This window comes from Brachyhypopomus gauderio, chromosome 2, assembly GCF_052324685.1.
Source record: "Brachyhypopomus gauderio isolate BG-103 chromosome 2, BGAUD_0.2, whole genome shotgun sequence".
In the NCBI taxonomy this organism is placed as follows: Eukaryota; Metazoa; Chordata; class Actinopteri; order Gymnotiformes; family Hypopomidae; genus Brachyhypopomus; species Brachyhypopomus gauderio.
In genome coordinates this window covers 17,330,528-17,358,524 of record NC_135212.1, presented here as the reverse complement: position 1 = coordinate 17,358,524, position 27,997 = coordinate 17,330,528, and the positions used below count along the sequence as shown (strand labels likewise).

General features: G+C 43.4%; 2 protein-coding genes across 5 annotated transcripts in view; one reads left to right on the top strand and one right to left on the bottom strand.

Moving 5' to 3' along the window:
- Nucleotides 1–123: 123 nt before the first annotated feature.
- pdcd10a (programmed cell death 10a) lies at nucleotides 124–8,325 on the bottom strand. The gene is made up of 8 exons (XM_076989228.1): nucleotides 8,176–8,325; nucleotides 4,627–4,792; nucleotides 3,151–3,204; nucleotides 2,243–2,360; nucleotides 1,541–1,667; nucleotides 1,139–1,217; nucleotides 948–1,030; nucleotides 124–666 (listed from the first exon to the last, which is right to left on the bottom strand). Exons 2-8 carry the CDS (start codon nucleotides 4,714–4,716, stop codon nucleotides 585–587), a joined length of 633 nt encoding a protein of 210 aa, XP_076845343.1. The 5' UTR covers nucleotides 4,717–4,792; nucleotides 8,176–8,325; the 3' UTR covers nucleotides 124–584.
- Nucleotides 8,326–8,519: 194 nt separating this feature from the next.
- Nucleotides 8,520–27,997, top strand: part of serpini1 (serpin peptidase inhibitor, clade I (neuroserpin), member 1) — a 31,633-nt gene continuing 12,155 nt past the window's right edge. For 3 of the 4 annotated variants that reach the window (XM_076989219.1, XM_076989202.1, XM_076989212.1), the window contains exon 1: nucleotides 8,520–8,850. The gene's annotated coding sequence lies outside the window, so the exon portion shown is untranslated. The remainder of the gene's footprint in view (nucleotides 8,851–27,997) is intronic. The other variant, XM_076989193.1, reaches the window with a different exon arrangement.

The window sequence follows — 27,997 nt, the reverse complement described above, 5'->3', positions numbered from 1 at the left end:
GCCCAGGTGCTTAATTTTATACACCTGCGGCCACCTGATTCTGATCATTTGGATGGGTGAGCAAAGACTTTTGGCAATACAGTGTATATAAGAAAAATATAACAAACAAGAAACACATTCCACTGAAGCTTTTCTATCATCTGCAGCGTGTTTATTTGAATATTTCTGCTACCAAATATTTATTAAATATACAACTCCCATCTGTCCTCTCAGAACGTCAGACGGGTCAGGAACAGTCCAGTATTTACAGAGAGCGGGTCTGCTGTTGTCTCCTCATCCTCAGCCAAGCAGACACACAGAGAGCGGCAATGGAGGGACGGGGGGGCACTCAGAGAGGAGCGGAGAGGCTCTTCAGGAACAGCAGGATTCAGGTAGTCAGAAATTAAATGGCATGAACAGCCAGGCTCTTATCCCGGCTAGAAGAGGAAAATGGTGGGAAAACAGGAAAGGCGAGGATCCAGCCTGAAGAGTTCGCCCCATAACTCAAGCCTGATAAATTACACAGTCTGAAGTTTGTACATGTTCATATAAAGGATATATTATAGCAAGAAAAGAATGTTTGGGGGGGGGGCAATGACAGTCTTCTATGCAACTGTTTTGAAGGTCTGAAGGATCAGGTTGGTTTGATGGATGAGGCGGTTGGCACTGATGAACACGTTTATTGCCCTGAGAGAAAGAGAGAGAGAATATTAATGAAAACTTTTTCCAGATGACTTATAGCTCCCGCAACAATGTACAATTCATTCATCTGCAGTTCTGCATTGTATCAGTACATATGTCATGCTTTGATCAAAACATCTCACACAATATCGCTGCGGTCAGAAGTCACCTTAGGAATCCATATCAAATAATAAAGCGATTAGACCTGTCCTGAAACACACAGGAGGAGACAAGCTGCCCCCCCCCACGCAGGAGGGGAGACACTGCCGCCCCGGGCAGCTGCTTACTTTCCGTCTTTGAAGTATGTTTTCAGAGTGTCGCTGAAGCTCTTGGAGTATTTCACAAACTCTTTCTTCTGATGCTCCAGGGCCTGTAAAGCACAGAGTGACCGCTCTTAAAGACCAGATCAGACCAGGCACGAGGTGCACAGTTACTAAAGAACGGGTGTCGTCGTCCCCGTTGTGTGAGGGAGTCTCACCCTTCTATTCTGATACTGGTACTTCTTGAAGACATTGTTGACTGTATCCAGCAGTTCTTTGATGGCACTGGCTATATCTCTGTGGGTGGTAATATAGAGCAAGCAGTTAGATGGAGTTTCTGCATCATGTCCTTCACAAACTCTAACGCAGACACACGCCCTGCTGCTCCAACAGCATGCTGGACCCTGGATACTCCAGCCCAGCCTCAGGACCAGTGAAGGATGCGGTCACCAAGTGGATGCTCAGTGTTCATCGGTTGATGTTTTTCTCAACAAATTATAGACAAGTGAATACTGAAATATTCTAAATACCAAGAATGGCAGAGGCAGGGAAAAAAATGGTTGTGAAAATGAAGCTCCCACTGTGTGCCTGTGTGTGTGTGTGTGTGTGTGTGTCCTCACTTGATAGTCTGCAGGAAGCGAACTCGGTCATTGATCTCGTCTGGGATTTTGCTGAGGATCTGTTTCAGCGCCCGGGCTCTTTCATTCAGCTCGTGAAACTCTCGTTCTGGTCTGTCAATCATGTATTCTGCAGACACATAACCCCGCCCACAGAACAGTCATTGTTATTATCATCATGCACATCATACTTTTACACAAAACAATAAGTTCAACCCTTGATCCACACCCAACCTGGGTTAACACACACACACACACACACACACACACACACACACAGCTCTTAAGACTAGATCCACTACACAACTATAATTGCCATCAGCTTATCGTTATAGCAGACTGCTCTCCCTCTCAGTCAACCCCGCCCCCCCGATAAAGGATTACAGTTGAGAGAGCAAATATGGGATTAAGGTATGAAAACGGGCCTGGCTTAATGATGGAGGTACATTTTAAATGCAAACACAAGCCATTGCTTGGACTCTTTTCGTGTGCCCATGAATACATTAGCAGCATAAATCTGAAGATGTCACAAAACTGCTCACAGTGAGGAGGAAATGAAATTATGAGGTGGAAAAAACTATTAGCAAAAAAAAAAAAAAAAAAAGATTTCTATTTGTTGGGAAACAGCTCCACCTAGGCACCAAAAGCTGCACTTGCGGGCCAGACATTGACGCACATAAAACCATAAACATTCAGTACACACACCTTCGACGTCGTCCGCGGCCATGCGTAACAAGGACTCTGTGAAGTTAACCTCCACACTCTTTTTCTCCAAGATCTTCATAATGATCTCCTGGGTGAGTCCCGGGTTCTCCTTCTCTGCCTGGGGAGAGTGGAGAAACATCGCTTGGCTGATGGAGGACGCGCTGAAGTAATACCAGTCCGAGCACACACACACACATCAGACGGTACGGTATTCGGGGCAGGTCTGATCTTTTGGGCTAAAACAAGCTTCCATATATTGCCTTATTGTGCCATTTTTGGTTGCTTGTTTACACCGTGTGTAGTGCACAGTGGGTCATGTTCCATTTGTCACACAGTGTCCTACAGTGCAAAGATTCACAAGCTGCTTGTAGAACAGGAAGAAGTACATTGAGTTCTCTACCCTACAGAGAGGCTAGAGATGTATTTCTGAAGGATAGGACTGCTCCTTCAGTATTTTACACTGATTACTCCAATAACAGGCACTGCAAATGTTATTCATCTTATGATTAATTAGAGAAGAGCTTAGGGAACTGGATGCATTACTGTCTCTTTAGGTCAGTGATAATTACACTGAGTGATAAGGGACAGACTAGGACTGAAAGGAAATGACTGGAGCAAATTGGGTGATATTAGTACTAATACTTAATATTTAACATCTTTTTACCACCCAGATTTTTTTTGCAGGACCCAACATCAATTAAATTAGAATTAAAAGAAGTGAAATCAACAGAAAATATTTCCAAGTCTCTCGGAGAGAGATGAGACTGGGTAGGCTTCAGTTTGCTAAACATGAGCTTAACCATAAAACCATATCAAGGCAAGACCACGCTTGTCTAAAGGCGGACATGGTGGGTGTCCAGCCTGAGCCACGAGGGGCCGGGCTGAGAAAGGTCACGCCCACATCTTACCTTTACGAAAGCCGCCCGTAGGGTCTGTGCTGCGGAGAGGTTGACGCTTTCCAACTGCAGAAACACACACACACACACTGTGAGGATGCTTCTCTCTCTGTGTACATTATTACACACACACACACAAACACACACACACTGTGAGGATCCTTCTCTGTCTGTGTACATTACACACACACACACACACAATGAGGATGCTTCTCTGTGTACATTATTATACACACACAGACTGTGGATGCTTCTCTCTGTGCACATTATTGTACACACACACTGTGAGGATGCTTCTCTCTGTGTACATTATTGTACACACACACACACACTGTGAGGATGCTCTCTGTGTGGTACATTATTACACACAGGAACTGAGCAGACACGAGAATGAATTCATCCAGGAAGAGGGCGAGAAGACAACAGCAGCTTGCGTGTCCCTCAGCCTTCGTCGCATGGCTGCTCGTGAGACATGTTTGGTACTGAGTACCGCAGAGAGGGGAGATTACAGTCTGTAATCTTTGTATGGTACTAGTATTCGAGCTTCAAAGTAGCGGCTTTATGAAAAGCTACCATAAGGCTGGGTACAACTCTATGGCCAGTACCTAGTTATGGAAACTTTTAGATTTGAATAATTTCAGTGGTGCTAATCAAAGCAAATGTAGACACCTGACTAAGCCAGTGCCACTGGGTGAGGTTATATCTGCAGCTCTCTCAGACTCGTGTCACAGGGTGAGGTTATATGTGCAGCTCTCTCAGACTCGTGTCACTGGGTGAGGTTATATCTGCAGCTCTCTCAGACTCGTGTCACTGGGTGAGGTTATATCTGCAGCTCTCTCAGACTCGTGTCACTGGGTGAGGTTATATCTGCAGCTCTCTCAGACTCGTGTCACTGGGTGAGGTTATATCTGCAGCTCTCTCAGACTCGTGTCACTGGGTGAGGTTATATCTGCAGCTCTCTCAGACTTGTGTCACTGGGTGAGGTTATATCTGCAGCTCTCTCAGATTCGTGTCACTGAATCGGCTCAAAATAATTTGCTGCCTGAGCCTTCCAGAAAAACTGCTGCAGGTGCTGGTCAACGGGATGGGCCGCCAACCTGACAAGCTTCTAAACACAGTCGGTCTCAAAGCCACTCAGAATGGCATTCGGTATTTCAAGATTATGTCTAACCATTAATATTCCATGTTTATGCTTAAATGCTCAGGTGTTTTTGTATGATCGCATGGGACAGGATGGGCCTGACAGCTCAGCCCTCCACACCACAGGTCAGGGCTCTGGAGAAGAACCTCAGGTCATAAGTGGCTTTCTGACAGAGAAAAACCTGTTCATGCATACAAAAAACAATTGAAATGTCTGAAGTAGAATTTGCAGGCCTCTCACTTACAGCCTTGTATGAACACATGAACACTAGAGGGAGGGAGAAGATCTGGTTCAGAACCTCTTTGTGAAACGGCGTCTCTGAGGGTGCACAGTCACAGTAAACGCACCTCGCTAAAGACTGGGTACATTACGGCATAGAGTGTCATGGAAACCATCGAGGCCGTTTCCGCGTCATCCTTAATCTCTTCCATTGTCATCGCTGGCGTGGTGCTGAGAGGGTGGGCGGAGCTTCATCCACTCCCGAGCACACTCAGTCTGGAGCTCAGGTGAAGCCTGCAGCAAAGCAGAACAGTGGAGGCAGATTAGCGGAGATCGCAGGCGCACCGCTCAGATGACCGTCGTTCTCACGCAGTATTCGGAGTGGGTATATTAGCACGAGAAATAAGCCTCCTCAGACACAGCCGCATCGTTCTGGGAGGTGGACCAAAACAAAGGGCGTCCTGCAAGATTAGCGTTCTTCAAGTGCGAGTGGCTACCTACATCTTTCCCTGTGTTAAGATGCCTTTTTCATGGGCACCAAGAGTCAAAGCCATCAACACTTCCATTTATCTTGAGGACAGATGACCTAGCATGCTATGCTAAAGCTAGCTCAGAATATCTAAACAATTTCTTTCTGCTACAAACAAAACGCTGAGTGAGTCACTGTTAGTAACAGGTCAACCTATATTGGACACACTTAGTATAAGGAATTTTACTATCCATTAAAACTTCTCTTTAGCATTAGTCATTGCTATTTCAACAGGACTTTGGACAGTGAGTCACAATTTTAGACCCACAGGCAGAATCTAACAATCCAGAGCAATCTGAAGGCCTTTGCACTCAGTGGAATGTCATCTAGTCTTATCAGGCTGACATTCACTGACATTCCCCTGACATCTTCAGACACACCTTGAGAGATTGGACTTGGTATCCCTTCAGACAGATTTTTTAAAGTAACATTGTTTACAGTTCTTCTACAGTGCACACACCATCATGACTCATTTTCCTCACAAAGGCCAGCCAAAACCTGCTCCCTGAAGAGTTCCTATAGCAATCAAGAACGAACACCTTAAAGTTAGCAATAACCTTTCTGACAGGAAGGTACCTTTAACCTGAGCTGTCCACAAATTAAATGTAAAACCTCATGCAAATCAGAAATTTTAATGGCTAGCCTAATCTCGTGGCAGTCATGCAGAAGCTATCAACAGGACGAGGTTCCAAAATTAGGGAGAAAACTGTGAAATTGACGTTTCAATCACATGAAAGACATTTCATTAGTCATCTGGCCATTTCATACAATCAAAAAATGAATAAACAAACAAAAATAAAATGACCACATTGTTTAAGTGGTTTCTTGCATGGCAAGCCATTAAATATCATTTTACATCCTCTCGGCATTTCATAACCCATATGAATTATAAATTACTAATTTATAATGACATGGCATGAGGCCCTAATGCTATAAAGACGTCTTCTGACGCACAGAATCCCTTAGTTATTCATGCAAAAGTACCTGCATTCGCATTAGGGATGCACAGATTACGATATTAATATCTGTATCGGCTCAGATAATGGAAAAAATTCTAGATCGGGTATCGGTGACAATGTGACCGAGCCATAAAAACAGATCTATTCAGTCTAATTCTATGATCAATTTGGGCTGCTCAGAACTAGGGCTGTCATGTTTAGTTGACTAGTCACAATTATGTCAACTATTAAAATAGTCGACGACTAATTTAATAGTAAATTTTTTTACTCTCTCCAAACTGTTGCTGCAGTTTCCACTGACGCACATGCGCAGTAGTGGAAACTGGGATAGGCAGTGGACAACATCCCAGGACGTTATACAGACAGGCTCTGGTATCGTGGCCACCCAGGTACGGATCTCAAAAGTGTGGGAACACTTTAAGAAAATGAAAGAGAAATGCATGCAATGCAATATCTGTAAGGCAGACCTTTCCTTTCACAGCAGCACAACCGCAATGTACGAGCTCCTGAAGCATGTTGTGGCTGATTGCGTCACTGATGAAGAGGGACCATCATCTCTGTAATCTAAATTACTAGTTAGCTGCTAAAATTAGCATAAACAGAGCATTAAGTTAGTACTTATTCATCTTGATAGCTGTAAAACTTAACATTAGCGATGGCGATTTGTTTCATTAGCCTTAGCACGCATTCATGTGTTTTCTGTAACATCAGTGAGACCAAAACTTTATTTTTGTGAATAATTCCTTAGTTTCAGGTACCTACCTAATTTGATTTAAATGTAGCTAAGTTTGATGCCAGAGACATATGAAAGAAAGAAAAACATAAAAAAATAATAATTTACTTCTTTAATGTATTTATTTTTGTGTTGTTTAAGCCAGTGCCTAATCCTAATAATTGTTTGTTGCAACAAGCTGCATAATTCATTAAAGGTTTAATGAATTATGATATGAATAGTTTTTATTTTTAGTTAGAATATAGATTAAATCTAATGATGGTTATATAATAGCAGCTGCATTCTAGTGCGATAAGCTGTATGTTTTATATCCAATTAACATATGATCCGATTAGTCGACTATAAAAATTATCGTTTGTAGCAGCCCTACTCAGGACTGTTTCGGAACTAGATTAGCAGATCATATAAAAAGTATAAATTCGCTAACATCGCTGGCTAAATAGTTACATTTTGAATGTTTATCTTTTCTTTACTTAATGTTGATATACTGACTGACTAATAATCCGCCACTGCTCAGTAGTTCATCCGCATCTATGCTGAAAGTTATTCTGCCCGAGCTGGCTACCTAGCGGCAGCTAGAAAACTAGCTAGCATAGTACACTAGTCATTATAAATTAGACATAACTAGCGACATAACTAGACATGGTGACATATCTACATAACTAGAGAGACACTGGTGTAGCTGGTATAAGATCAGAGTGATGGGGATATAATTACATAACTAGAGAGACACTGATGTAGCTGGTATAAGATCAGGGTGATGGTGACATAACTACATAACTAGAGAGAAACCAGTAGTTGGTATAAGATCAGAGTGGTGGTGAAATAACTACATAACTAGAGACACTGGTGTAGCTGGTATAAGATCAGGGTGGTGGTGACATAACTACATAACTAGAGACACTGGTGTAGCTAGTGGTGTAGTTGTTCAGGGTGATGCGAGCTAGTTGTTCGTTAGCAGTCATTGATTCACGACCGTTCTAGCAAATAAACCATTAGTTTACTATCTTTTTCAACATTCATTTAAACCACAGAAACAGAATATCATTGTATTTCTCAGATTTCATCGACAGTTCCAGTTATCTTCATTTGGTCATGCACCACCGCCAAACGGAGAAGTTGGTCCGCTCGTTCCTGGTGTAGGCCGGCGCCTGTCAGCTAGCCTAGCTGGCCTTTCATTTATTTAACGTTGTAGTTCAGTATTGAATGAAGTTAGCCACGTTAGCATAACTGAACCCGGCTGTTTCTGTGGCGCTACGGATTTAATATCTACCTCTGACATTTCTTATATTGTTATAGTGAAATCTGTGTTATTATGAAGTAGCAGCACTAAGCTAGCTAATACAAACGTGTGGTTAGCAAATCTACAGTAAAGCCATCATGTCAGAACTGTTATTTACTACATTAGTAAACAGCCCATCTCGCTAACTAGAAGATTAAAGCGAACATCTCGTACCTGCTGTGTGTGGGGAGGTGGTCGAATCTCCTGATTCTGGCGATTATCTCCTCAACTTCGAATATTCGCCGTCTGGATAAAGGCGGAAGTGTTCTGCCTGACCAATCAGGCGACGGGCCGTGAACGCGCGGCGAGGGCGCGCCGGATTGTAGTCTTTTTGGCAGTGGAGAACGTGCGCTGCGTGTTAAGAAAAGACTACAATTCCCAGATCAGCTTTTGATTGGCGAGCGAGCTACATGATTGATGCCCAGCTTAACAAATCACCGTTTCTACATTGTCATCTTTCTCTTATCCGTTTAACGGTTTATATAGACGCGCATGGTTGCTGTCAAAATAAAATGGCCAAAGTTAAAATGAGCAAAGCAGCCAAGAAATTTCACTGATGAAATGACATAATTTGTTATTAAGTACCTGTGAGTGCACAGCAGTGCAGGACTAGACCAATCAGAACTAAGAGGGATGGACCACATGTGAAAATATAACAGCGTGAGCGACCTGCCACGGCGTAGTGAGGAGCGCCTCCATCACCTACACCACCTACTCCACCTACCACACAAACACGACGTACTGAAGGACAGCAGGGAGGAGCACCTACACCACCTACATCACCTACTCCAGCTTCACGGCGTAGTGAGGAGCGCCTACACCACCTGCTCCACCTACTCAAGCCACACGGTAAGGGTCGCTCACGGTTTTCCTTCCACATACGGTGGAAATACAGAATACAAATCATTTAAATGCCATGATAGTGGCATTTGATAGTGTGATAGTAATAACTGTAATAATTGGAACCCCATGATTGATGTATTTCTTACCCGTGTAAACTATGGATAGTAAACACACGGTAACAGCTTCACACTAAAATAAAATACATGTAAATGTAGTTAAACTGGAGTAAAATGACACCTCGTAGTTTCAGTAGTGTGGGGGAAGCGCCCTCCACTCTCGCGCGCACACACCTGGACGTTAATCAACTGCGTATATTTAATCTGACCAACATTTGAAGCGAATCGTCTTTTATTTGTACAAAGCTGTTATGTTAAGTCGATGTTGTTTGGTGGATATGTGGGTACCTGCTCCATCAGTATAGATGTTATTTCGTGTATTTCGTGCATATCGTGGGTACCTGCTCCATCAGGTCCGTTAAACGCCTCTTAAACGCTGTCCGGAACATTCAAACACATTCAGATGGCGCTCGGGTTCACTAATCCAGTCAAATGTTATTATCGTTTGCGGATACAAACTAACAAATGGCTGTCGGTGTCTTACTAATTTAGCAATATATGGTTTAGTTTCCTTACTGTCGACGCAATTTATAACCCATTAAATAGACAACTCGTTTAATGTTGTTTGTGTAATGATGCTAAACACTATCTTTGCGTCACCTGTAAGGGTTGGAGTCAGGATGGTGAAGGAGTGTGAGGTAGCATGTCCGAGGTGCGGATGTCCTCTAGAACATCTTATTTTGTAAGCGGAATGTGCAGGGACGAGAAGGGCACTCCAGGGTTCACACCACAGGCCGATGATACTCGACATGCGACCACATTTCACCGTGGCTGTGTGAAACCCGCAAGTTTGTCCTGCTGCTCTGCGTACGTGTCGGTGAAATGCAAGCGCACAAGAACGAGCCCACGGATAGATGGATAGAGAGAGAGAGAATAGGGTGAAAAACTGTTCTCAAGAGCAGACAGAGACTGTAAAAAAATTATTGGAATGTAGTCAGTATTAATATTACAAAATACAGCTCCTCTTCCCAGCAACAGTATAAACTATAAGAGCATCTACCTGGCAACAAAGCAAAGGCAGAATATCTGATCAGAAACAGGACAGTGTTGGTCAACTCAGCAGTGGAAAAGTGCAGCAGTATCTGTGGGTTTCTGCTACAAGAGAGGAATTGTAATAACATTTTAAATATTTAATTATTACTGTTGATTTCATTGGCAGCTGGTGGCAACTCAAAGTGGTCTAAACAGGAAGAAATATGCAGATTGTAATGCGCAGTTTACTGAGGTTTGCAGTGTTTTTTTTAGTATATATGTACATGACATGGGTGCCCATAGCATAAACTGCACCTTGATGTTCCAAGCACTAAAGGAGATGTGTTTGGAGGTGCTAAAGCAGAAATTGTGGCTGTTCTTTAAAATCTATTTAAGGTGTGCTGATAAAGTCCTGAGTCCTGATTCTCTTCTGTTGTGGCACATCTGACCCAAAACAAAATGGCTCCTTTACAATCAGCAGCATGTCTCCCTAAAATAGTTCTGGCTCTAATGTACAAAGTTGCTTTGATTTCAGTATGTTTTGCGGTATGTCTGGGTGTCTGGCTGGTGTTGCTCTAGCTAGTCTCATCTGGCTGGTTTTGTGTAGCCCGATGGATAGGTAGGTTTGTATTGGGCCTCAGTACCCTTGAGAGAGAGACACACACACACACACACCACACCCACTCCCATGCTGGATGAGAACTGTGGGAGTATGCTGCTCCTGTTCACATGTGAGTCAATGGCTCCTTTATTTGTGGGGCTGTTAGCAAGAATTAATAACCTCTTCACCTCTTGGCTTCGACCTGCCGCATCTCCCAGGATTCCTTGAGAGGCTCACATGACGGCCGACTCGATTTTTAAAGATCGCAATGAGTGCTGTGGATTACTTATGTGATTCTGTTGTTTACCTCACATAGCTGTTTTTGGTGTTAATAGATGCAGCCTGGCAAGATGCCCCTGTACTTGAGCCCAGAGAAGAGTGCTCTCGGAGGAAAAAACATCTGGCCATGGTCTGTTAAATCCAGTCACCTCATCTGGGCTCGTTTGGCTGTGTCTGTTAAATCCTGTCACCTCAGCTGGGCTCGTTTGGCTGTGTCTGATAAATCCAGTCACCTCAGCTGGGCTTGGATCCAGTATCCCCTCAGCACTGGCAGAGCTGGAATTTTGCATTTGGCTGATGTTCATATCTAGAGTGACTTGCATGAATTTATTATTGTGGCATCATATGTGCTGCACAGGGATCGAACTCAAGACCTTGGTGGTATACCCTGCTTTATCTACTGTATCACGAGAGCTTACAGGGGCACCACTCCCAGACTCATCATAGAGGAAAATACATTGATCGGATCTGAAGGGTAGGCCTATACAAAAAAGCAAAGGGTGCTGAAAAGAGAAAAATATAGCATGGGACAAAATGTTGTGAATTTTGGATGTAGTGAATTCAACACAGAGCTGGTATTTGTTGATTAAGCAAACAAGCGAAGTTTATTTACATAGCGCTTTTTACAACAGATGTTGTCACATGTTTGTGTCTGGGTCCAGGCCCCAGTAGAGCAAGCCAGTGGCATCATCAGTGGTGAGGAAATACCACCTGAGGCTGAGATGAAGAAACCTCAAAAAGAACCATGACATGAACTGAAGATATTAAACATGAATGGGAATAATGATCACAGCAACATGGGAGCATTACATTGACCACTAAATCCTCTATTGCCATGTAATTTGCTCACTTCAGACTTAATGTGTTCAAGGCCAATTCTGGTGGAAGGCCAACTCAGGAAGGTCAAGGGTTTCCTTCATCAGGCATGCAGCAGCAAATCACCTCATGGTGGTAGAGACTGGTCCAGAAACAGGTGGGTGGGGAGGCTCTGCCTCGGCTGGATTGCACCTGATTATGCTATGACCCATCTCGGTTCAGGGTTGAAGATGAATCAGGGTCTGGTTTTGAGGTAAGGATCGTAATCCAAAGATGGCGAAGACAATACAGAGATTTTATTTTGTTTCTTTTATTTCAATTTTATTATAGTTTAGACTAGCAATGGATGTGACAACATAATACTTAAAAAGATGTGTACAGGTCAGATTAACATTTACGACAGCATTGCATAAGCTTGGTATGCTAACCAAAGGCTTGTGCAAACAGAAGTTTTAAGTCTAGTTTTAAATATTGAGTGTGTCTGAATCCTCTGCTGAGGAAGGAAGTGTATCTCATCATTAGGGTGCCGTTAAAGGACAATGATTTGCTACACGCTGCTGCTGTTTTATTTATTTATTTATTCTTATTCAAGCATCAGCATGCCATCGCCTTGTGCGCAAAGGGTACATGCAGGGTTGTAGGGTTCAATAAGCTCTCTGTTATACAGGGGGGGCAGCCATTTTAGAGCGTTATACATCAAAAGTACTTTATAGTCAATATTAGGGGTGGGAATCGTTTACTATCTCACGATTCGATTCGATTCCAATTTTGGGGATTAAAAATCGATTTTCGATTAAAAACAATTTTCGATTCAAAAAACGATTTGATTTATAAAGATTTCTGCTTCAGTCTATAAAATCTGCATGATCTACAGTGTTCTTTGCAAGACAGAATGACAAATACAGAAAATAAAGTGTCTTTCACTTTTAATTAACAAAAATAATGTGATTTGGTAAAATAAAATGCTTTTTGTTGTGTTACCAAAATTCTTGAGCTTCATTTTGCAAGCTGTCAGGGCTGGCTCGGATGCAGTTCCCCCAGCCGTCGCTAGGGTCACCAGAGTCAGTCCCAGACTATACTGGTGTAACCGTATGTTCTCAGCCAGTCTGCTTTCTCTGTGGTTGCTTCGCGTTAAATTGTGTCTCGCCACCTCTCTCTGTTATGACTGGATAAGTTTCTCTTTACTTATTTGAGTATCTATCTCGCTTCCTGACCCATCTCAAGTTTTCCCAATCCTGTATTTCTTCCTATCCGTTTTGCCTTTATTTTTGGGAAGGGTTTTATTTTGCTGCGGCGTTTTTTGCCAGTCACTTCTGCTGGCATCCTTGGTTTCATTTTCGCGTTGCATTTATCTGCGCTGTTTTTTAGTTACTGTTGTTATTTTGCTTCTTTCTCCCGTCTCTCTGCGGTTGAGTGTTATTTTCCACCCGTTGTATTTTCTATTTATTCCGTGCCCTCATGGTTTTTCTTTCTATTCTTTTGCGCGTTGAGTATTCCGCATTGTTTTGTTTGTTCGTTCTGGGTCGCTGTGCGCGTTTCCCTCTCGCTAATACATTTGACAAAACGGCACTTGGGCACACTGTGTCAAACGGCACTTGGGTCCACCATATTATTTCACGCGGTGTGTACGTTCCCGTGCTCACCGCGTTACACAAGCCTTGCACACGAGCTACATTGTGTCAAGTTCGGTCTTCCCTGGCATTCGGTAAAAACCAAAATGAATCCATATTTTTGCCTTAAATGAAGATGGGACAGGTTGAATATCTCTTTCCTCGATTTGTTTTGAAACTTTTCCGCACATGAGTGTGTCCCAGAGTCTGCTGCGTAAAGTCTCGCGTAATTTTGTAATTACGTAACGCGAGACTTCACCACGACTTAGAATCGATTTTGGGACATTTAAAACCGATTCTGACTCGTAGTAAATGAGAATCGATTTTTGATATATGAATCGATTTTTTGGCACACCTCTAGTCAATATGGAATTTAACTGATAGTCAGTGCATGACAAATAAATAGAAGTAATGTGCTTGAATTTTCTGATTCAAGTGAGAACTCTGGGTGCTGCATTCTAGACCAGTTGGATCCTATTTAGGGATTTACTATAACAGCCAGCTAGAAGAGCATTACAGTAGTTCGGCCTAGAGGTTATGAAGGCATGGAGGAGCATCGCAGCCTCTTTAAGGGTTATCTTCTGCAGTCTGGTAATATTATTTAAGTGGAAGAAAGCTGTTCTGATATTTCATCAACTGGTAACTCAGAATCCAAGATGACACCTAGGATTTTTATATTTGTGGATGGATGAAATAAACAGCTGTCCACATTAAGAGTGTGAGTTGAAATCAGCATAGGAATGAAACCTGATGCCTTTCTTGTGGATTATGGCACCAAGCCATAGAGCAAGTAGAGAAAAAAGCAGAGGGCCAAGCACTGACCCTTGTGGGACACCATACCTAACCTTAGTAAGGCTGAAGGATTCATCATTCACATAGACAAATTGGTGCCCTTGGGCCAGGTTTAAACTGTTAACCACCTGCCTTAATGACCTCTGCTGCTGCAAACAACAGGTCAAAATTTCAAACCCGTTCAGAATCATTCCTGCAGGTCTTCAACTGGAAAAGCGTTGGTAGGAGCTGCGGGGAAATGCCTGCTCTACACACACACACACACACAGTCTGCCGTTTTAGGTGGACTTCATTGTGAAACTGCGTAAAGGGTGTGCTCTTTCTGCTTCTCTGGTTTGGGGGGATTGTTCTTAGTGGATGTATATTCTTTCTCTCTCACTTACTTTCCCTTCCTCTCTTTGTCTCTCACACACACAAATACATTGAATGGCCACTTTATTAGAGACATCCAGAAGTGTGTTTGACTTCAGGACAATTTATCATGGCATAGATTCCATGTTGAAATCAGTCTGCAGGAATTTTGCCCCATGCGGACAGCTACATCTTCTTGCAGTTGCCGCATATTAGATGGAGGTAGAAGAGCCCATCTACCTTGTCTCAGAGATGCTCTATAGGATTAAGAACTGGGGACTGTGAAGGCCAGGGAAGTCGAGACAATTTGTTACTGTGTTCCTGGAACCAGTCCATGACGCAATGCACCTTGTGGCATGGTGTATTGTCCTGAAACAATCCTTCTGTCATAGGTAAACAGCTACCATGTAGAGATGAACTTGGTCAGCTACAATGCTTAGGTAAGCTCTACTGTCCAAAACATCCATCCATAGGTACCAGCAGACCAAGAGAATGTCAAGAAAACATTCTCCACACCATTCTCCATCTGCACCAGCTTAAATTGTTGCTACCTGACCGGAAGGACTTCTGCTATAAATTCATGCTATTTGCTCCAAATTCTGAGCCTTCCATCAGCATGGTGAAACATAAATCTGGATTCATGCGACTCCACTGCTCATTGCCTAGTCTTTTATCCAGTGACCAATCTTTTGGAACCTTGCCTTTCTCTTTCCCTTAGACAGCTATGGCATTCAAACTGACCATGCTGTTGTAGCCCATCTGTGCTAAGGAGATATGTTAGCTGGAGCACCAGCGTTATATTTGGCCAACGTTTTCTTGACTGCACCACCTGTTCCTCAAAATGACTCTTGATGTCCTCCTCTGGGCTCTTTCATCAAGACGTTGTTTACGTCCCCAGTATCTCCTTTTGCTGGATGTTCTCCTGCACCATTCTCAGTATAGTCTCAATAGTGCTGCATGACAGAACCCCACAAGGTTGACAGTTTTTGAAATACTGGTCCTGGCTAGTCCAGCACTGATGACCTTGCCTGTTCAAAGTTGTTCTGATCACTTGATGTTTCCCATTGTAATTTGCATTCATACTGAAACGGATGCTCATCTGATTTTATGCTGCACTCTAGGCTCTAACTGTGAAAGGGCAGTTGTCCTTAATAAAATAGCCATTCAGTGTATATGGAGTGAAAGTATTATGAGAATAGCTACAGGAATAAACATTTGAGTGTAAATATCTACATATGCCCCACTAGTGATTTGACATCTGTGCTGCTGCATTGACATTTACATGGAGCACACACAAGGGCTTTAAAAGGTGCCTATGACAGTAATCTGTGTGTGCGTGTGCATATGCGCACATGCAAAGGATGCAATAATAATGCCAGCATCCCTCATCAAACAGCATGTCTAATAGCTCCAGCCTGGTACTTGGCTACAATCAGTGTTACCCCATCCTGACCTCACAACCCCCCTTCTCCCCATGCCCCTATCCACACCATGGCCATTCTGTCTTTCCCTTTCTGTTTCTCTATACATTTGGATGCATGACAACTTTCTCATCCTAAACACCTGATTAAAAACTGACGTTTTACTGGTTGGTTCTAAGTCATCTGAATCGTCCACCGTCTCTGTGAGTATTGATGATATGCATGTTAAGACTGCACCTGTTGTTAAAAATATTGGTGTTTTACTCACCCCGTCACTTATCCTGGCTACCAGTTATATCCTGTATAATCTCAAATCTGCCTTCTCACCTTCAATGCATTAGCTTGTTCCAGGGGCGTCACCTGGGGTGGGCTTCCGGGGCTTCAGCCCCGAATGATTATCCAGTAGCCCCGAACCTTTTCGCTCAGCTGTACTATTAATGAGGAGGCCAATGCTGCTGTGAGAATAGGAAATCTCTTAACGCCAATCATAGTGCCGCTTCAAGGATAAAGTTCCGCCTTTCAGTAGAAACAGCCAATCAGCTTGCTGGTTTTGCTGGCGCGGAGGAGAGCCCACCCCCACCCCCGTGGAGGAGCGCGCATGCGCTCTAGCCATTTTTGGCAGCAGGTTGCAGGTAGCTGACGGTGAAAGAAAATGGATATACGGCGTTTTTTCAAGGAGAAAGGTAACGGGAGTTAACTATGTAAACTGTGATGACATTGTTTGTGGAGCTATCTGATAGCTGGTTAAAAACACACGTCTCCGAATCGAAACACACATATCAAACCCACTGTGTGCTTAATAAAAATGCAGCTTGTCACAAGTCAGCTTCGGAATTAGTTAGCTAACCTAGTTAGTTAACCTATCTAGCTAGTTAACCTAGATAGCTTAGGTAGTGAAGGTTTGAGGGAAAAAAAACTTATATAGCTATTTATGTTATAGCTATAGTTATAGTATGTTCAACATGCCCTGATGTACCTGATAAGCTAATAACTATTTCATTTTCAAATTGTGTTTAATAATTTAGGATTGTAGGACTGTAAGCTATAATGAATGAAAATCCATTTAGTTAACTAGCAGTTAACTAGTTAGCTAGAAGGTGGACGTTGTGGATAGTCAAAATTTAGTACAATACTTTATGATGGTAGTTTAAAGCAGTTTCTTAACCCTGGTCACTGCCCTAAAATTGTGTTTTCCACTGGAGCCAACTGATCAACTAATAAACAATCCTTTATTGAGTTTACACAGCACAGCATATCACCACTTACTTTATCAAGTGCTTTTAAAAGAAAACTTTAGAATATGCATAAATGAATGAATGTTGTAAAAAATAATTTACTTTTAATAGTTGAGGGTTAGGGTTTGTTAGAGTTTGTTCAAATCTCAAGTATTGTGGTGTAATTTATTTCCTAATACAAACAAAGAGAACTTGAGAGGAGAGAACTGGAGAGGAGAACAGACAACAGGAGAGGAGAGCAGAGGACTAGAGAGGAGAACAGACAACAGGAGAGGAGAACAGAATAGAACTGGAGAGGAGAGGAGATGGGAGAAGACAATACAAGTGGTATGGAAAACAATGCTTAATAAACACATTATTAATAAAATACACGTTTTTAGTATGAAGACTAGCAAAATAATGCCAGATGTAGTTTGTTTTAGCAGTCTTTTGTATTTAAAATATTGTTTCCAGCTTTATTTTAAGCATGCTTTCCTGAATTACTATTTAACAGGGTAGACGAGAGGGTGGAGAGCGAAGATATATGAAATGTGGAGAGACCTGAAATGAACTGAACTGATCAGGACTGGACTGATCTAAAGAAAGAACAGGTTAGGAGAAGAAAGACTGCAAAAACATACAGGATAGATAATAAGTAATTCTTAAAGAGTATTAATTGTGTAGACCCCTTAGCACTAATAATTATTAATATGTCTTTCAATAATTTGTTTCAGTTTGTCATAAAAGGTAAAAGAACAATTTAGAAACAAGTGAATTGTTTACATTATTACACAGTTGCATGAAATCCATTGTTGACATACTGTTTTTCATACTTTATTGAGGAATGGATGTACTGATGGAATATACCTGGTCCATGTCTTTTAGTAAAAGCTCCCTATCTTTAGGTCACCAACAGTCATTCTGCAGAATTTGTGCACCCTTTGTTAAATATATATATAAAAAAATTGGGCTGAGCCCCGGATCTTTCCATACCCAGGCAACGCCCCTGGCTTGTTCCAATCTACCTCTGTGAACAGTCCTTCGTCTCTCTGTCAGGTACTGTAATAACTTTCATTTTGTCCAGTGTACCAGATTTTCCACCTTGAGTGGTACTTTCAACATTGGAAAACATTTCGTCTTCATAAGCATTTTGTGACGGGTAGGGTGTGCGAAAATAAATGGAAGCGATCACACCAAGTCTCAGGGAAATAGGATGGTTTAATATGTAAAGTGCGCAAACCAAAACCCGTGAACTGATCCGAATTAAGGATATAATAACCAGCAGTCAACTGGTACAAAGACAAGACATATATAGACGAACAAACGACCCTCAGGTGAGACGGATTGCGGGCTCCGCCCACCTGAGGAACGAACACAACACCACACCTGCTGTAGACTGGGGCGACCAGTAGGGGGCCGCCGTACCGTGACAGATCCCCCCTCCAAGCCGCACTCCCCTCCACCGGCTGTGCGGCCTACAGCAGCAGCACACAAAACAAAGGGGCAGGCAGGCAGGGACAAGGGACACACCCCCTGTAGTCCCAGAGCTAAAACACAAAACACAAACACAGGTTAGCTCGCCTACCTGGGCGGGACCCTGGACCGACTGGGCCGTCCACAAGACAAAACCACGCCCCGGTCGGTCACGGGGCCCTCACGCCCTAACCGGCCTTAAGCCGCATAGCCCCACAGGTGCGAGGACGGCGGGCCACGGCTCCGTGTCCGTCCGGGGTGTATGTGTGCAGGTTACCTCCCTGGGGCGTGGCTAAGTCACCTCCTGGACCTACCTCCTCCCGGAGCTGGCCCCTGCCTTCTGCTAGGGGCCACCCCAGCCTCCTGGGGAGTCAGCCCCAGCCGGGGCCTGACTTTACGAGGTGGACTCCTCCACCAAACCCAGGAGCGCCAGAGACCGAGGCCCAGAGCACCCTTATCGCGGGCTGGGGAACAGCCCCCAAGGGCCTCCTGGTCACCCCGAGCAGGAGGGAGGATCTCCATCTTCAGCAGGAGCTCTTCGGAACAGAGCCCTATCGTCCCCAAACATCCGGGGGCCCCAGCCCTCTAGGGAGGGGCTCTTTCCGACCGGGCTCCGGTCACCCCACAACATAAGGGGGCTCCTGCCAGCTGGAGACCCCCACAAGGTCCAGGACTGCCACGATCCACCGCCAGGGAGAAGCACCTGCACATAAAACACAAAATGCACACACACACACCAACACAAAACATAGACGCGCACTGCCCTGATCCCCCTTACAATGGGGGAGGGGTCTCCGTCTTAGCAGGGGTCTCCGTTTTAGCAGGGGACCTCCACCTGCTCAGGAGAACCCCCCACATTCCTGGCCAGGGCCTCCCTCAGGAGCGACGCCCTCCGTGCCACTCCCCGTGGCACAGGACCATCACTGGTCCACCCCAACACACACTCAAGGGGGAGGAGCATGTATGGAATTACACAAAACAAATCACGCTAGGACAAAACGAACACGAAAAGACAAAATACAAAAGACAAATGGACAGGACCAACACACGCGCGCTCTGTAAACGGTGACGCAACCACTCCGGCTCGCAGTCGCTCCCCAATTCCAACACGGAACACATGGGGAGCGAGGCGACAAAAGCGAGTGATACTCGCGTCACGGTCCACAGGGACGTGCCTGCTCAGCTCGCATTCGCTCACAACATACAACACAACACAGAGAGCGAGGCGACAATGCCGAGAGGCTCTCGCGTCTCACACGCACAACATTCAAACGTGTGCGTGCAGCACGCTTCGGTCCCGCTGTCCACACACACATTACGACAAAAAAAAAAACGAAACGCACATCCATAAAAGAGGAGCTTTACGGGGGTAACGGACTCCAGTCCTCGCCGTGTTACAAACAATACACTAAACAAACGAACATCTAAACACGGCGGGACGAGTGGAGCTCACTCTCATACGAAACATACAACACCACGCAGACAAACACTTACCACGAGATATGACCACGAACGAAGGAAAAAGTAAAGGAGACTGGCGGCTTCCGAAGGTGGCTGGTTATTCTGTGACGGGTAGGGTGAGCGAAAATAAATGGAAGCGATCATGCCAAGTCTCAGGGAAATAGGATGGTTTAATATGTAAAGTGCGCAAACCAAAACCCGTGAACTGATCCGAATTAAGGATATAATAACCAGCAGTCAACTGGTACAAAGACAAGACATATATAGACGAACAAACAACCCTCAGGTGAGACGGATCGCGGGCTCCGCCCACCTGAGGAACTAACACAACACCACACCCACAGGACAAGCTGCTGCTGTAGACGGGGGCGACCAGTAGGGGGCCGCCGTACCGTGACACATTTCCTTTCTTCCTTTTATTCTTGGTTTCTCTATTTTTTTCCTCCTTTGTTTTATAAAGCAACCTTGTTGAAGGTACATCATATTTTTCTTATCACACCTGTTTCCCTTACCTCAAATTAAAAAGGCCAGAATGCCATTGTTGGGTAATGGATTTGCTTATCTGATATTTCCACAAACTGAAGCAAAAGGAGCAGGTGCAGCTATTAGTCATTCACATGGCGTGAATTGGAAGGAGTCCTTGCAGAGTTGAGAGGGACATGGGTTTTAGACCATGTCCTGAAGGCTCGTGGGCATGTCTGCACAGTCTAATTAGATTGTCATGATAACCCCTGCCCTGCTGGCATTTGAATCACGCTCTGTCTTTTTCAGACCCTTTTAAGTACCTGAAATTATATTCATTGTTTTTGTATTATTATTAAATTATTACAACCATGTTTTGGCCTGAATTGGGCCTACATGATTGCCTCCCCTTTTCCAGAATTGGGGCTAATGTATATGAAGGGAGGAATGACACTGATGGCCTCCCATCTTCTAAAACTGGTTGGGAGCAGTTGGATGCATGTCCACCACAGGCTGGTGTACTCTGGCTGTTCTTCAGGCTACGCTGTGATTTTGCCAAGAACATTCAGGCAGAATGGCCAAATAGGGAGAGGAAGATGCTTGGTGCGGCACAGATATCATGACAAAGAGACAGCTGGGTTTCATGCACACAGATACAAGCGCACGGGGGCTGAGAGAGGATGATGCCCTACCCCACATCAGTCCCGAGAGTCGTCCATATCCACATTCAATCCAGTTCTGGGGCAGAACTTGAAGATCTTTTGCCTTTTGAAGTCAGTGAAGATCAAGCTCTGGCCACAAGTTTAAATGTGATGGTGGTAGAACACAGGAGAGAGACAGACTATCCTGAGGAGATGGAGAAAGGAGGACACAAGATTGCAGGAGAAACTTGCCTCACAGCCATTTTTGAATGACAGTGCTGAGCAACCTACTGAAAAGGCAAGTTCTAACGGTTCATTTCCTGCACAGGGTCCAAGCATTTGCCAAGTCATGCCAGTGATTAATGAGATTTATTGTAGTTTCTGGTCTGTTTCTTTTACACCACTAATCTGTTTGGGAAAGACTGTGTCTGACATGTGGCAAGTGATAAGCCTGATACTGAAACCTGGCTGAATTGTTGGGTGTTGTGGGTTAAATTGTGTTAAATTTGTTTCCCCACCCACCACCTTTAATAATAAGATCTTGTGTTTGCTTAACAAGTAGCTTGTAAAATCTCTGTGATTTCACTAAATCTTTTAAAATCACAAGTGTCAGTTCCAGATCTGTAACCAGTGTTAGGCAGCTTAAGTGAGGGCCCATCATTTGTCATTTGTATTTATTTTTGGTGTTTTGGTGAATGTATTTATTTATACAATATGTTGGGACATGCTCCATGAATTCTTAAATCTCTGGAGAACAGAAGATGGGACACAAGGGACAAAGTCAAGAGAGGAGATAATTTAGTGCAAAATGGAGGCAGAGCCACAACTACATAAACAGGTGACTTCATCATAGCTTTACATCTTTTGCCCTGCCTTGTTTGCATTTCCAAAATGGCAGGTAAAAGAAACCATGTACCTTCCACAATGGTGGGTGGAGTGGAAAGGGTTTCAGACACTGGTGGAAGTGTGGAAACACTCACAGGAACAGATAATATCAACGACATCGTATGAAGAAAGCCGTGTAATATGTTGAGGCCTCTTAGAGGCCCTGGGCTGTAGGGACAAGCTGCCTCAGAGTGATGGATTAGTTCTGCCTTGCCAAGATCATAGATCATAAGAGTGCAGGGGATAGAGAGGTTAAGAGCTGAGGGTTCGGGCCTGGACCCTCTCCCATCAACATGGCCGTATATTCCAGCTAAGAATCCTCATCACCTTTCCCACTGCACCATGGAAAGCTCGGCAGACAGCCCTGTCCTGCCCTTCTCGTTCTCTGCCTCTGTACCTCTGCGTTTCTGTCCCTCTCTCCATCTGTCTGTCCCTCTCTCGCTGTCTGCTCCTCACTCCACACCAGCCTCAACACCCCTCTAACGTCCCACACACACTGTTGTGTTTCCTCTCCTTATTCTCATTTATCTTTAATGACCTGTTTCTGCTTCTACTCACTCCTGCTTCCACCATCTTCCTTCCACTCTTCATTGTTCCATTATCTGCACAACTAGGGCTACACCATGGACGAAATTCTGATTTCATAGGTGGGGGGGACACAAATGGCTTGAGAACTGGGGCGCGGGTTATCAAAACCGGCTTTTAAAAAAGTGCAGGGGACATGTGGGACATGTCTCCCACCCCCCCCCCCCCCCCTAAATTATGTCTGTGGGCTACACAATATGGACAAAATATGATACTGTTAAACCCCCACACAGTGGGGCAGTCATGGCCTGGTGGTAGGGAACTGGTCTTGTGACCGGAGGGTCGTGGGTTCGATTCCCAGACCTGAAGCCATGACTGAGGTGTCCTTGAGCAAGGCACGTGTGATCCACAGCCCCCTAGTAATCACTAGTGTGTGTGTGTGTGTGTGGGGGTGTGTTCTAACTGCACAGATGGGTAAAAAGCAGAGGACAAATTTCGATTGCGGTGAAAAATCACAATTGACAAAATATGGCACATTTATTGCAATTATACTGCTGAATCACCCATTTCTCATTCCCAGCTTCTCATATGTTAACACTTGGGCAGAACCCATTGGTGTAAGTCCATAGCAAACCTTGGCCCTCTGATGGCATGGGTCACAATGCAAGGACGACCATGACGGTTCCACACTGGCATCAGTAAGAGTTCTGATTCACCCTTTTTGTGGTTATCACAGTATTCAAAGAGACACACACAGTTCTGAACAAATGCTAATGAACTGTTGAACCTCCACCACGCTTCACTGTTGCCTCCATTATTCTACTGCTCTCCAACCCTTTGTCGAACAACCTGCCTTCTGTTACAGATATTTGTTATGTTTGTTAATTATGGTACTTGTGTAGTGACTAGTTCCAAATTTCTTGTGAATCCATTCCTAGTTTTCTGTAGAGTTTTCCAAAGCATGTGGTTATGGACTGAGAGTGTTGTGAACTAGCCTATGTCCTGGTGTAGTCTTGATTCTCTTGTCCTTATTATGTGTATATCTATGTCTCCTTTTTGTGCTCTTTAGTAAGTGCCTGGTTTATGTAGTGAAAGTGTTTGGCCCATTTGTAGAAGAAGGTGTTCCTTACCTAACCCCACCTCTAGAAGGTGTTCCTTACCTAACCGCACCTCTAGAAGGTGTTCATTGCTAATCAATCTGTTCCTGAATTATTCAGCCTCTCCTTATCATATCCCTGGTCAATCTTGGTGAGTATATAGTAGAGTTTTAAGTGTTTAGCCCATTGGTAGAAGATACTTACTATGGTGGTGTTGTGTTTTGTGTGCCTCCTTACCTAATCCCTCCTCTAGTAAGTGTTCATTACTGATCAATCTGGTTCTGAGTTACAGATTGTGTCTTTAGTGTATCCCTGATCAATCCTACCCTGTATTCCCTTTAGAGATATTCCTGCTTTGTTTTCTTGTAGAATGGGTTTTAGTCCCCTGTGTCTAAAGTTATACTTAAGCTATGGAGGTGTTCTTGAATCTTTGTATGAAATGTTGTGGGGTTCTCATCAGGGTTTGTTCTGTGTGTATGTAGTTGTATTTTGAGTGGTCAGGGGGCTTATCCAGTGGAACGCCACCCTTTTAATAAAAAGTCCTCACCTGCAATTGTGTTCGCTTATTGATGACCAATCGTTAAACTTGAAAAATAGTGACAGTGTCAATTCAAATCATACTAAACAATCTACCAGTTTGAAGTATCCACGCAAGTTTGACACTTTTAACTATATTGCATACTACACTCACCGCCCACTTTATTAGGTACTCCTTGCTAGTACCAGGTTGGATCCCCTTTTGCCTTCAGAACTGCCTTAATCCTTCATTGCATAGATTCAGGGTACTGGAAACATTCCTCCAAATGACAAGGTATTCAAAATGCATGTTCTATTATTATAGACCCCTTAATGCAATTTACCAGTGCTTCATTTGAGCAGTTTTCAACTGGTTGAAATATCACTCTGTACTAGGGCTGCCACAAACGATTATTTTAATAGTCGACTAATCACCGAATAATTTTTATGATTAGTCGACTAATCGGCTTATCACACTAGAATGCAACTGCTATTATATAATCATTAGATTTCAGCTAAAAATAAAAACAATTAAGATCATAGTTCATTAAACCTTTAATGAAATATGCAACTTGTTGCAACAATTATTAAAAAAAATAAGTATAAGGCACTGGCTTAAACAACGCAAAAATAAATACAATAATAAAGAATTTTTTTTTTTAGGTTTTTCTTTCTTTCATTTGTCTCTGGCATCAAACGTAGCTACATATAAATCAAATTAGGTAGGTACCTGAAACTAAGGAATTATTCACAAAAATAAAATTTTGGTCTCACTGACGTTACAGAAAACACACGAATGCGTGCTAAGGCTAATGAAACAAATCGCCATCACTAATGTTATCTTTTACAGTTACCACGATAAGTAAGTACAAAGTTAGCGCTCTGTTACGGTAACAGTTAGCAGCTAACTAGCGATTTAGATTACAGAGATGACGGTCCCTCTTCATCATTGTCATAATAAGCCACAACATGCTTCAGGTGCTCGTACATCGCGGTTGTGCTGCCTTGGAAGGAAAGTTCTGCCTTGCAGATATTGCACGCGTTTCGAAACCCGGTTACGGAAAATGATCCCACACTTTTGAGTTCCGTAGACGGGTAGCCATGATACAAGTCTGTATAATGTCCTGGGATGTCGTCCACTGTCTACCTCGGTTTCCACTACTGCGCATGTGCGTTAGGGACAGAAAGGCAGACGCGACCGCAGCAGTATGGAGAGAAGAAAAAAAAAACACGACGCATCGACTATTAGTCATCGACTATTTTAATAGTCGACATAATCGTGACTAGTCAACTAGTCGTGGCAGCCCTACTCTGTACACACAAAACTCACAAAAGTGTAAAAAGTTTGATTGACAGTATCATGGTAATTACTGCAAAATCTGCATCATAGAAGCTGTTCAGACAGGATGTGACCGTATCCATATGACCTTTGTTTATGTCTTAAGGTACAATGGTGACTATTAGTATGGACATGGACTAAATGTAATTGTGACAAAGGCTGAAGGCAGCCACCATACCCGGGACTTGAACCAAAAGGAGCTCTGACCACCAGACCAAAGAACCATCTCACGGGCATAGCAGCCAAAGTACCCATTTAATCTTCTTAAGTGACGGTCTCTGTGACACCATCCCCCCCTCCCCCTGCGTGGGACACATGTTTCTCCGCCCTTTTCATTAGGGTCATGCACATGCCTTGTCAGAGGACCACTGGGGTGAACATCGTAGGTCATAGGGCACGCTCCTGATAGCCTCACTGCCATCCCACCTCCTGACACCATGAAGAACCATTCAGCTTGAAATCAATGGGACTGCAGTGTGCATTAGAGTCTGCAGAAGGACACCTTCAGCGTGGATATACTGACGCCGAAAGGTTCTGCCCATGTGTCAACGTATGATGAGTTGGCAAGGAGAACGGATTAAGGGTTGAGCAGTATATCAGTATTAAAATCAACACAGTGAAGAAAAGATCATTCAAAAACAGTCCTGCTCATGAGACAAAACAAACACCAGCTTCAACAGGAAAATATGCAGAACCCACATACACACACACACACACACACACACACACACAAAACCACAAATGTGCACAATTTTTATCCATTTTACATTTATCTACTTGCAGTGGTCATGCAGGCAGACTGTTAGTTTGCATTCATTTACCTCTTTGCTGGACAAAACACATGTTAGCACACTTGAAATTTGGCTGCCTTTGCCAAGTCAATAACTGAACATTTTGGAAAGACGCAGCAGAACTGAGTGAAACTGGAACAAGGAGACACTGGCAATTGCAAGCAAGGCTGAAACAGATTTCAATGAATCGGTCCGTTCCAGAAAAGGCAGGTCCTCAGTCATTTGTAGTTGGTTTGGATACATACGTTCATCCCACAGCATGTACTCTTCCATTTATGTCAGCGGACTCTACTAGATAAAGGTAGAGACATCAACACTCCTCCGTTACATTTCTCTGTGAGATTGAGGAGTTGACTAGAGTTATTCACTTAATACCTTTTAATTATATTTCTTGCTTGCATAGATCTACCTCAAGTGTAAATAATATATATTTGCCCAATAAAGCAATTTATTCACTCTCATGTTTAAGATTTATTATGGTCTCCTACTTTTAAGGGTATATAAAAGTAGTATAAAAATCTATTTTCTTTTCTGGTATATTGTGATATCATCTGATTAGTTGAAAATACTCTAACATTAATTTTTGCTCATATCGCCCACCTCTACTGAATAGTACGATTGTCATATTTCTCAAAACGCCTACAGAACACCTCTTGAGATGGCAGACAGCCCACAGTAGGGGGGAAGTCAGAGAGTGTGTGTTGCATGCAGTAGGCCTATAGCATCCGAGCGTATAAGTCTTCTGAGCTCCTGATCCATCTCTCCTTGCCCCCATCACCCCCCCCCGCCTACAGCCAGGTGTGTGCTCTGTAGCAGATTTCCGGCTCCAGATCCAGGGACGGGGCGCTGGCTGGGAACCCAGCCTTCACTGCTCTAACTAGGGCAGCCCATCTGACCAAACCCTGCTGTGTCCTGCCTGGCAATGCATCATATATCATTTTCACTCCTGCCTCATTAAGAATGAAGAATGATTTCATTTCTCCCTTGTTAAAATGTGCCATCTACCCTGGATGCATAAAGTGTCTTCACATAGCAAAGATTTTTTTTGTTAGATAATGCAGGCTGTCTGAGATTGTTTGGTTATTTATCTTGCACAATATGCTGTTTGTTAATTGCGATCATGGTGTCTGTATTTGCAGTACTGATACTGCAGAAGCCTGTAATATGCAAATGTGGCCAAAAACATCACTTTTTAATTGTGTGCAATGAATGATGACCAGTCTCTGACATTCTAGTGGAGTATTTTGCGTTTATCAAGGAAAAATGGCATTTGCATGATCCAACCATCAATTTTAGTCAAAAAAGTCTTCATCATATCTTCTTAATCATATCACATCACAGGTTGGCCAGATGTGTTCTAACTAGTGGTGGGCTTAGATAAAAAAATGTCTAGATTAATCAGACTGAAATCTTGAAATTAATCTAGATTAAAATGGCTCATTCAGAATATGCGTGCTACCCAAGTAATGACTAAAAGTCAGTCTTTGAGATAGGGTTTCTTAATACAGAGGGTGCATTAGACCAGGGGCTCATCTCCTGTTTACAAAATACATCAATGACTGCTTGAGAAAGCTGTTCTACTTTGATACTTGAAGAGAAAAAAAGAAAGAGAAAAAACGTTTAAATGGTACTTCAGACTGGTAAAACTTTTACAATAAATTAATTCCGTGTTGCATAAGGTGCAAACAACTTTAGTCTAGTCAATGTCTCCATTTGTCTCTTCTTAAAAATGAATTTTCCATGAAGCAAACCTGGCGGCTTCGTGGCTGCATCCATGTAAGCACACGTGTG

Excerpts from the sequence above, each read along its gene's own strand:
- pdcd10a (XM_076989228.1), bottom strand. The coding sequence starts at position 4,716 with ATGACAATGGAAGAGATTAAGGATGACGCGGAAACGGCCTCGATGGTT. Across the intron at positions 1,668-2,242 it reads GGCCGCGGACGACGTCGAAG|AATACATGATTGACAGACCA; the intron begins GTGTGTGTACTG and ends ATGTGTCTGCAG. Across the intron at positions 1,031-1,138 it reads ACCAGTATCAGAATAGAAGG|GCCCTGGAGCATCAGAAGAA; the intron begins GTGAGACTCCCT and ends TGTGCTTTACAG.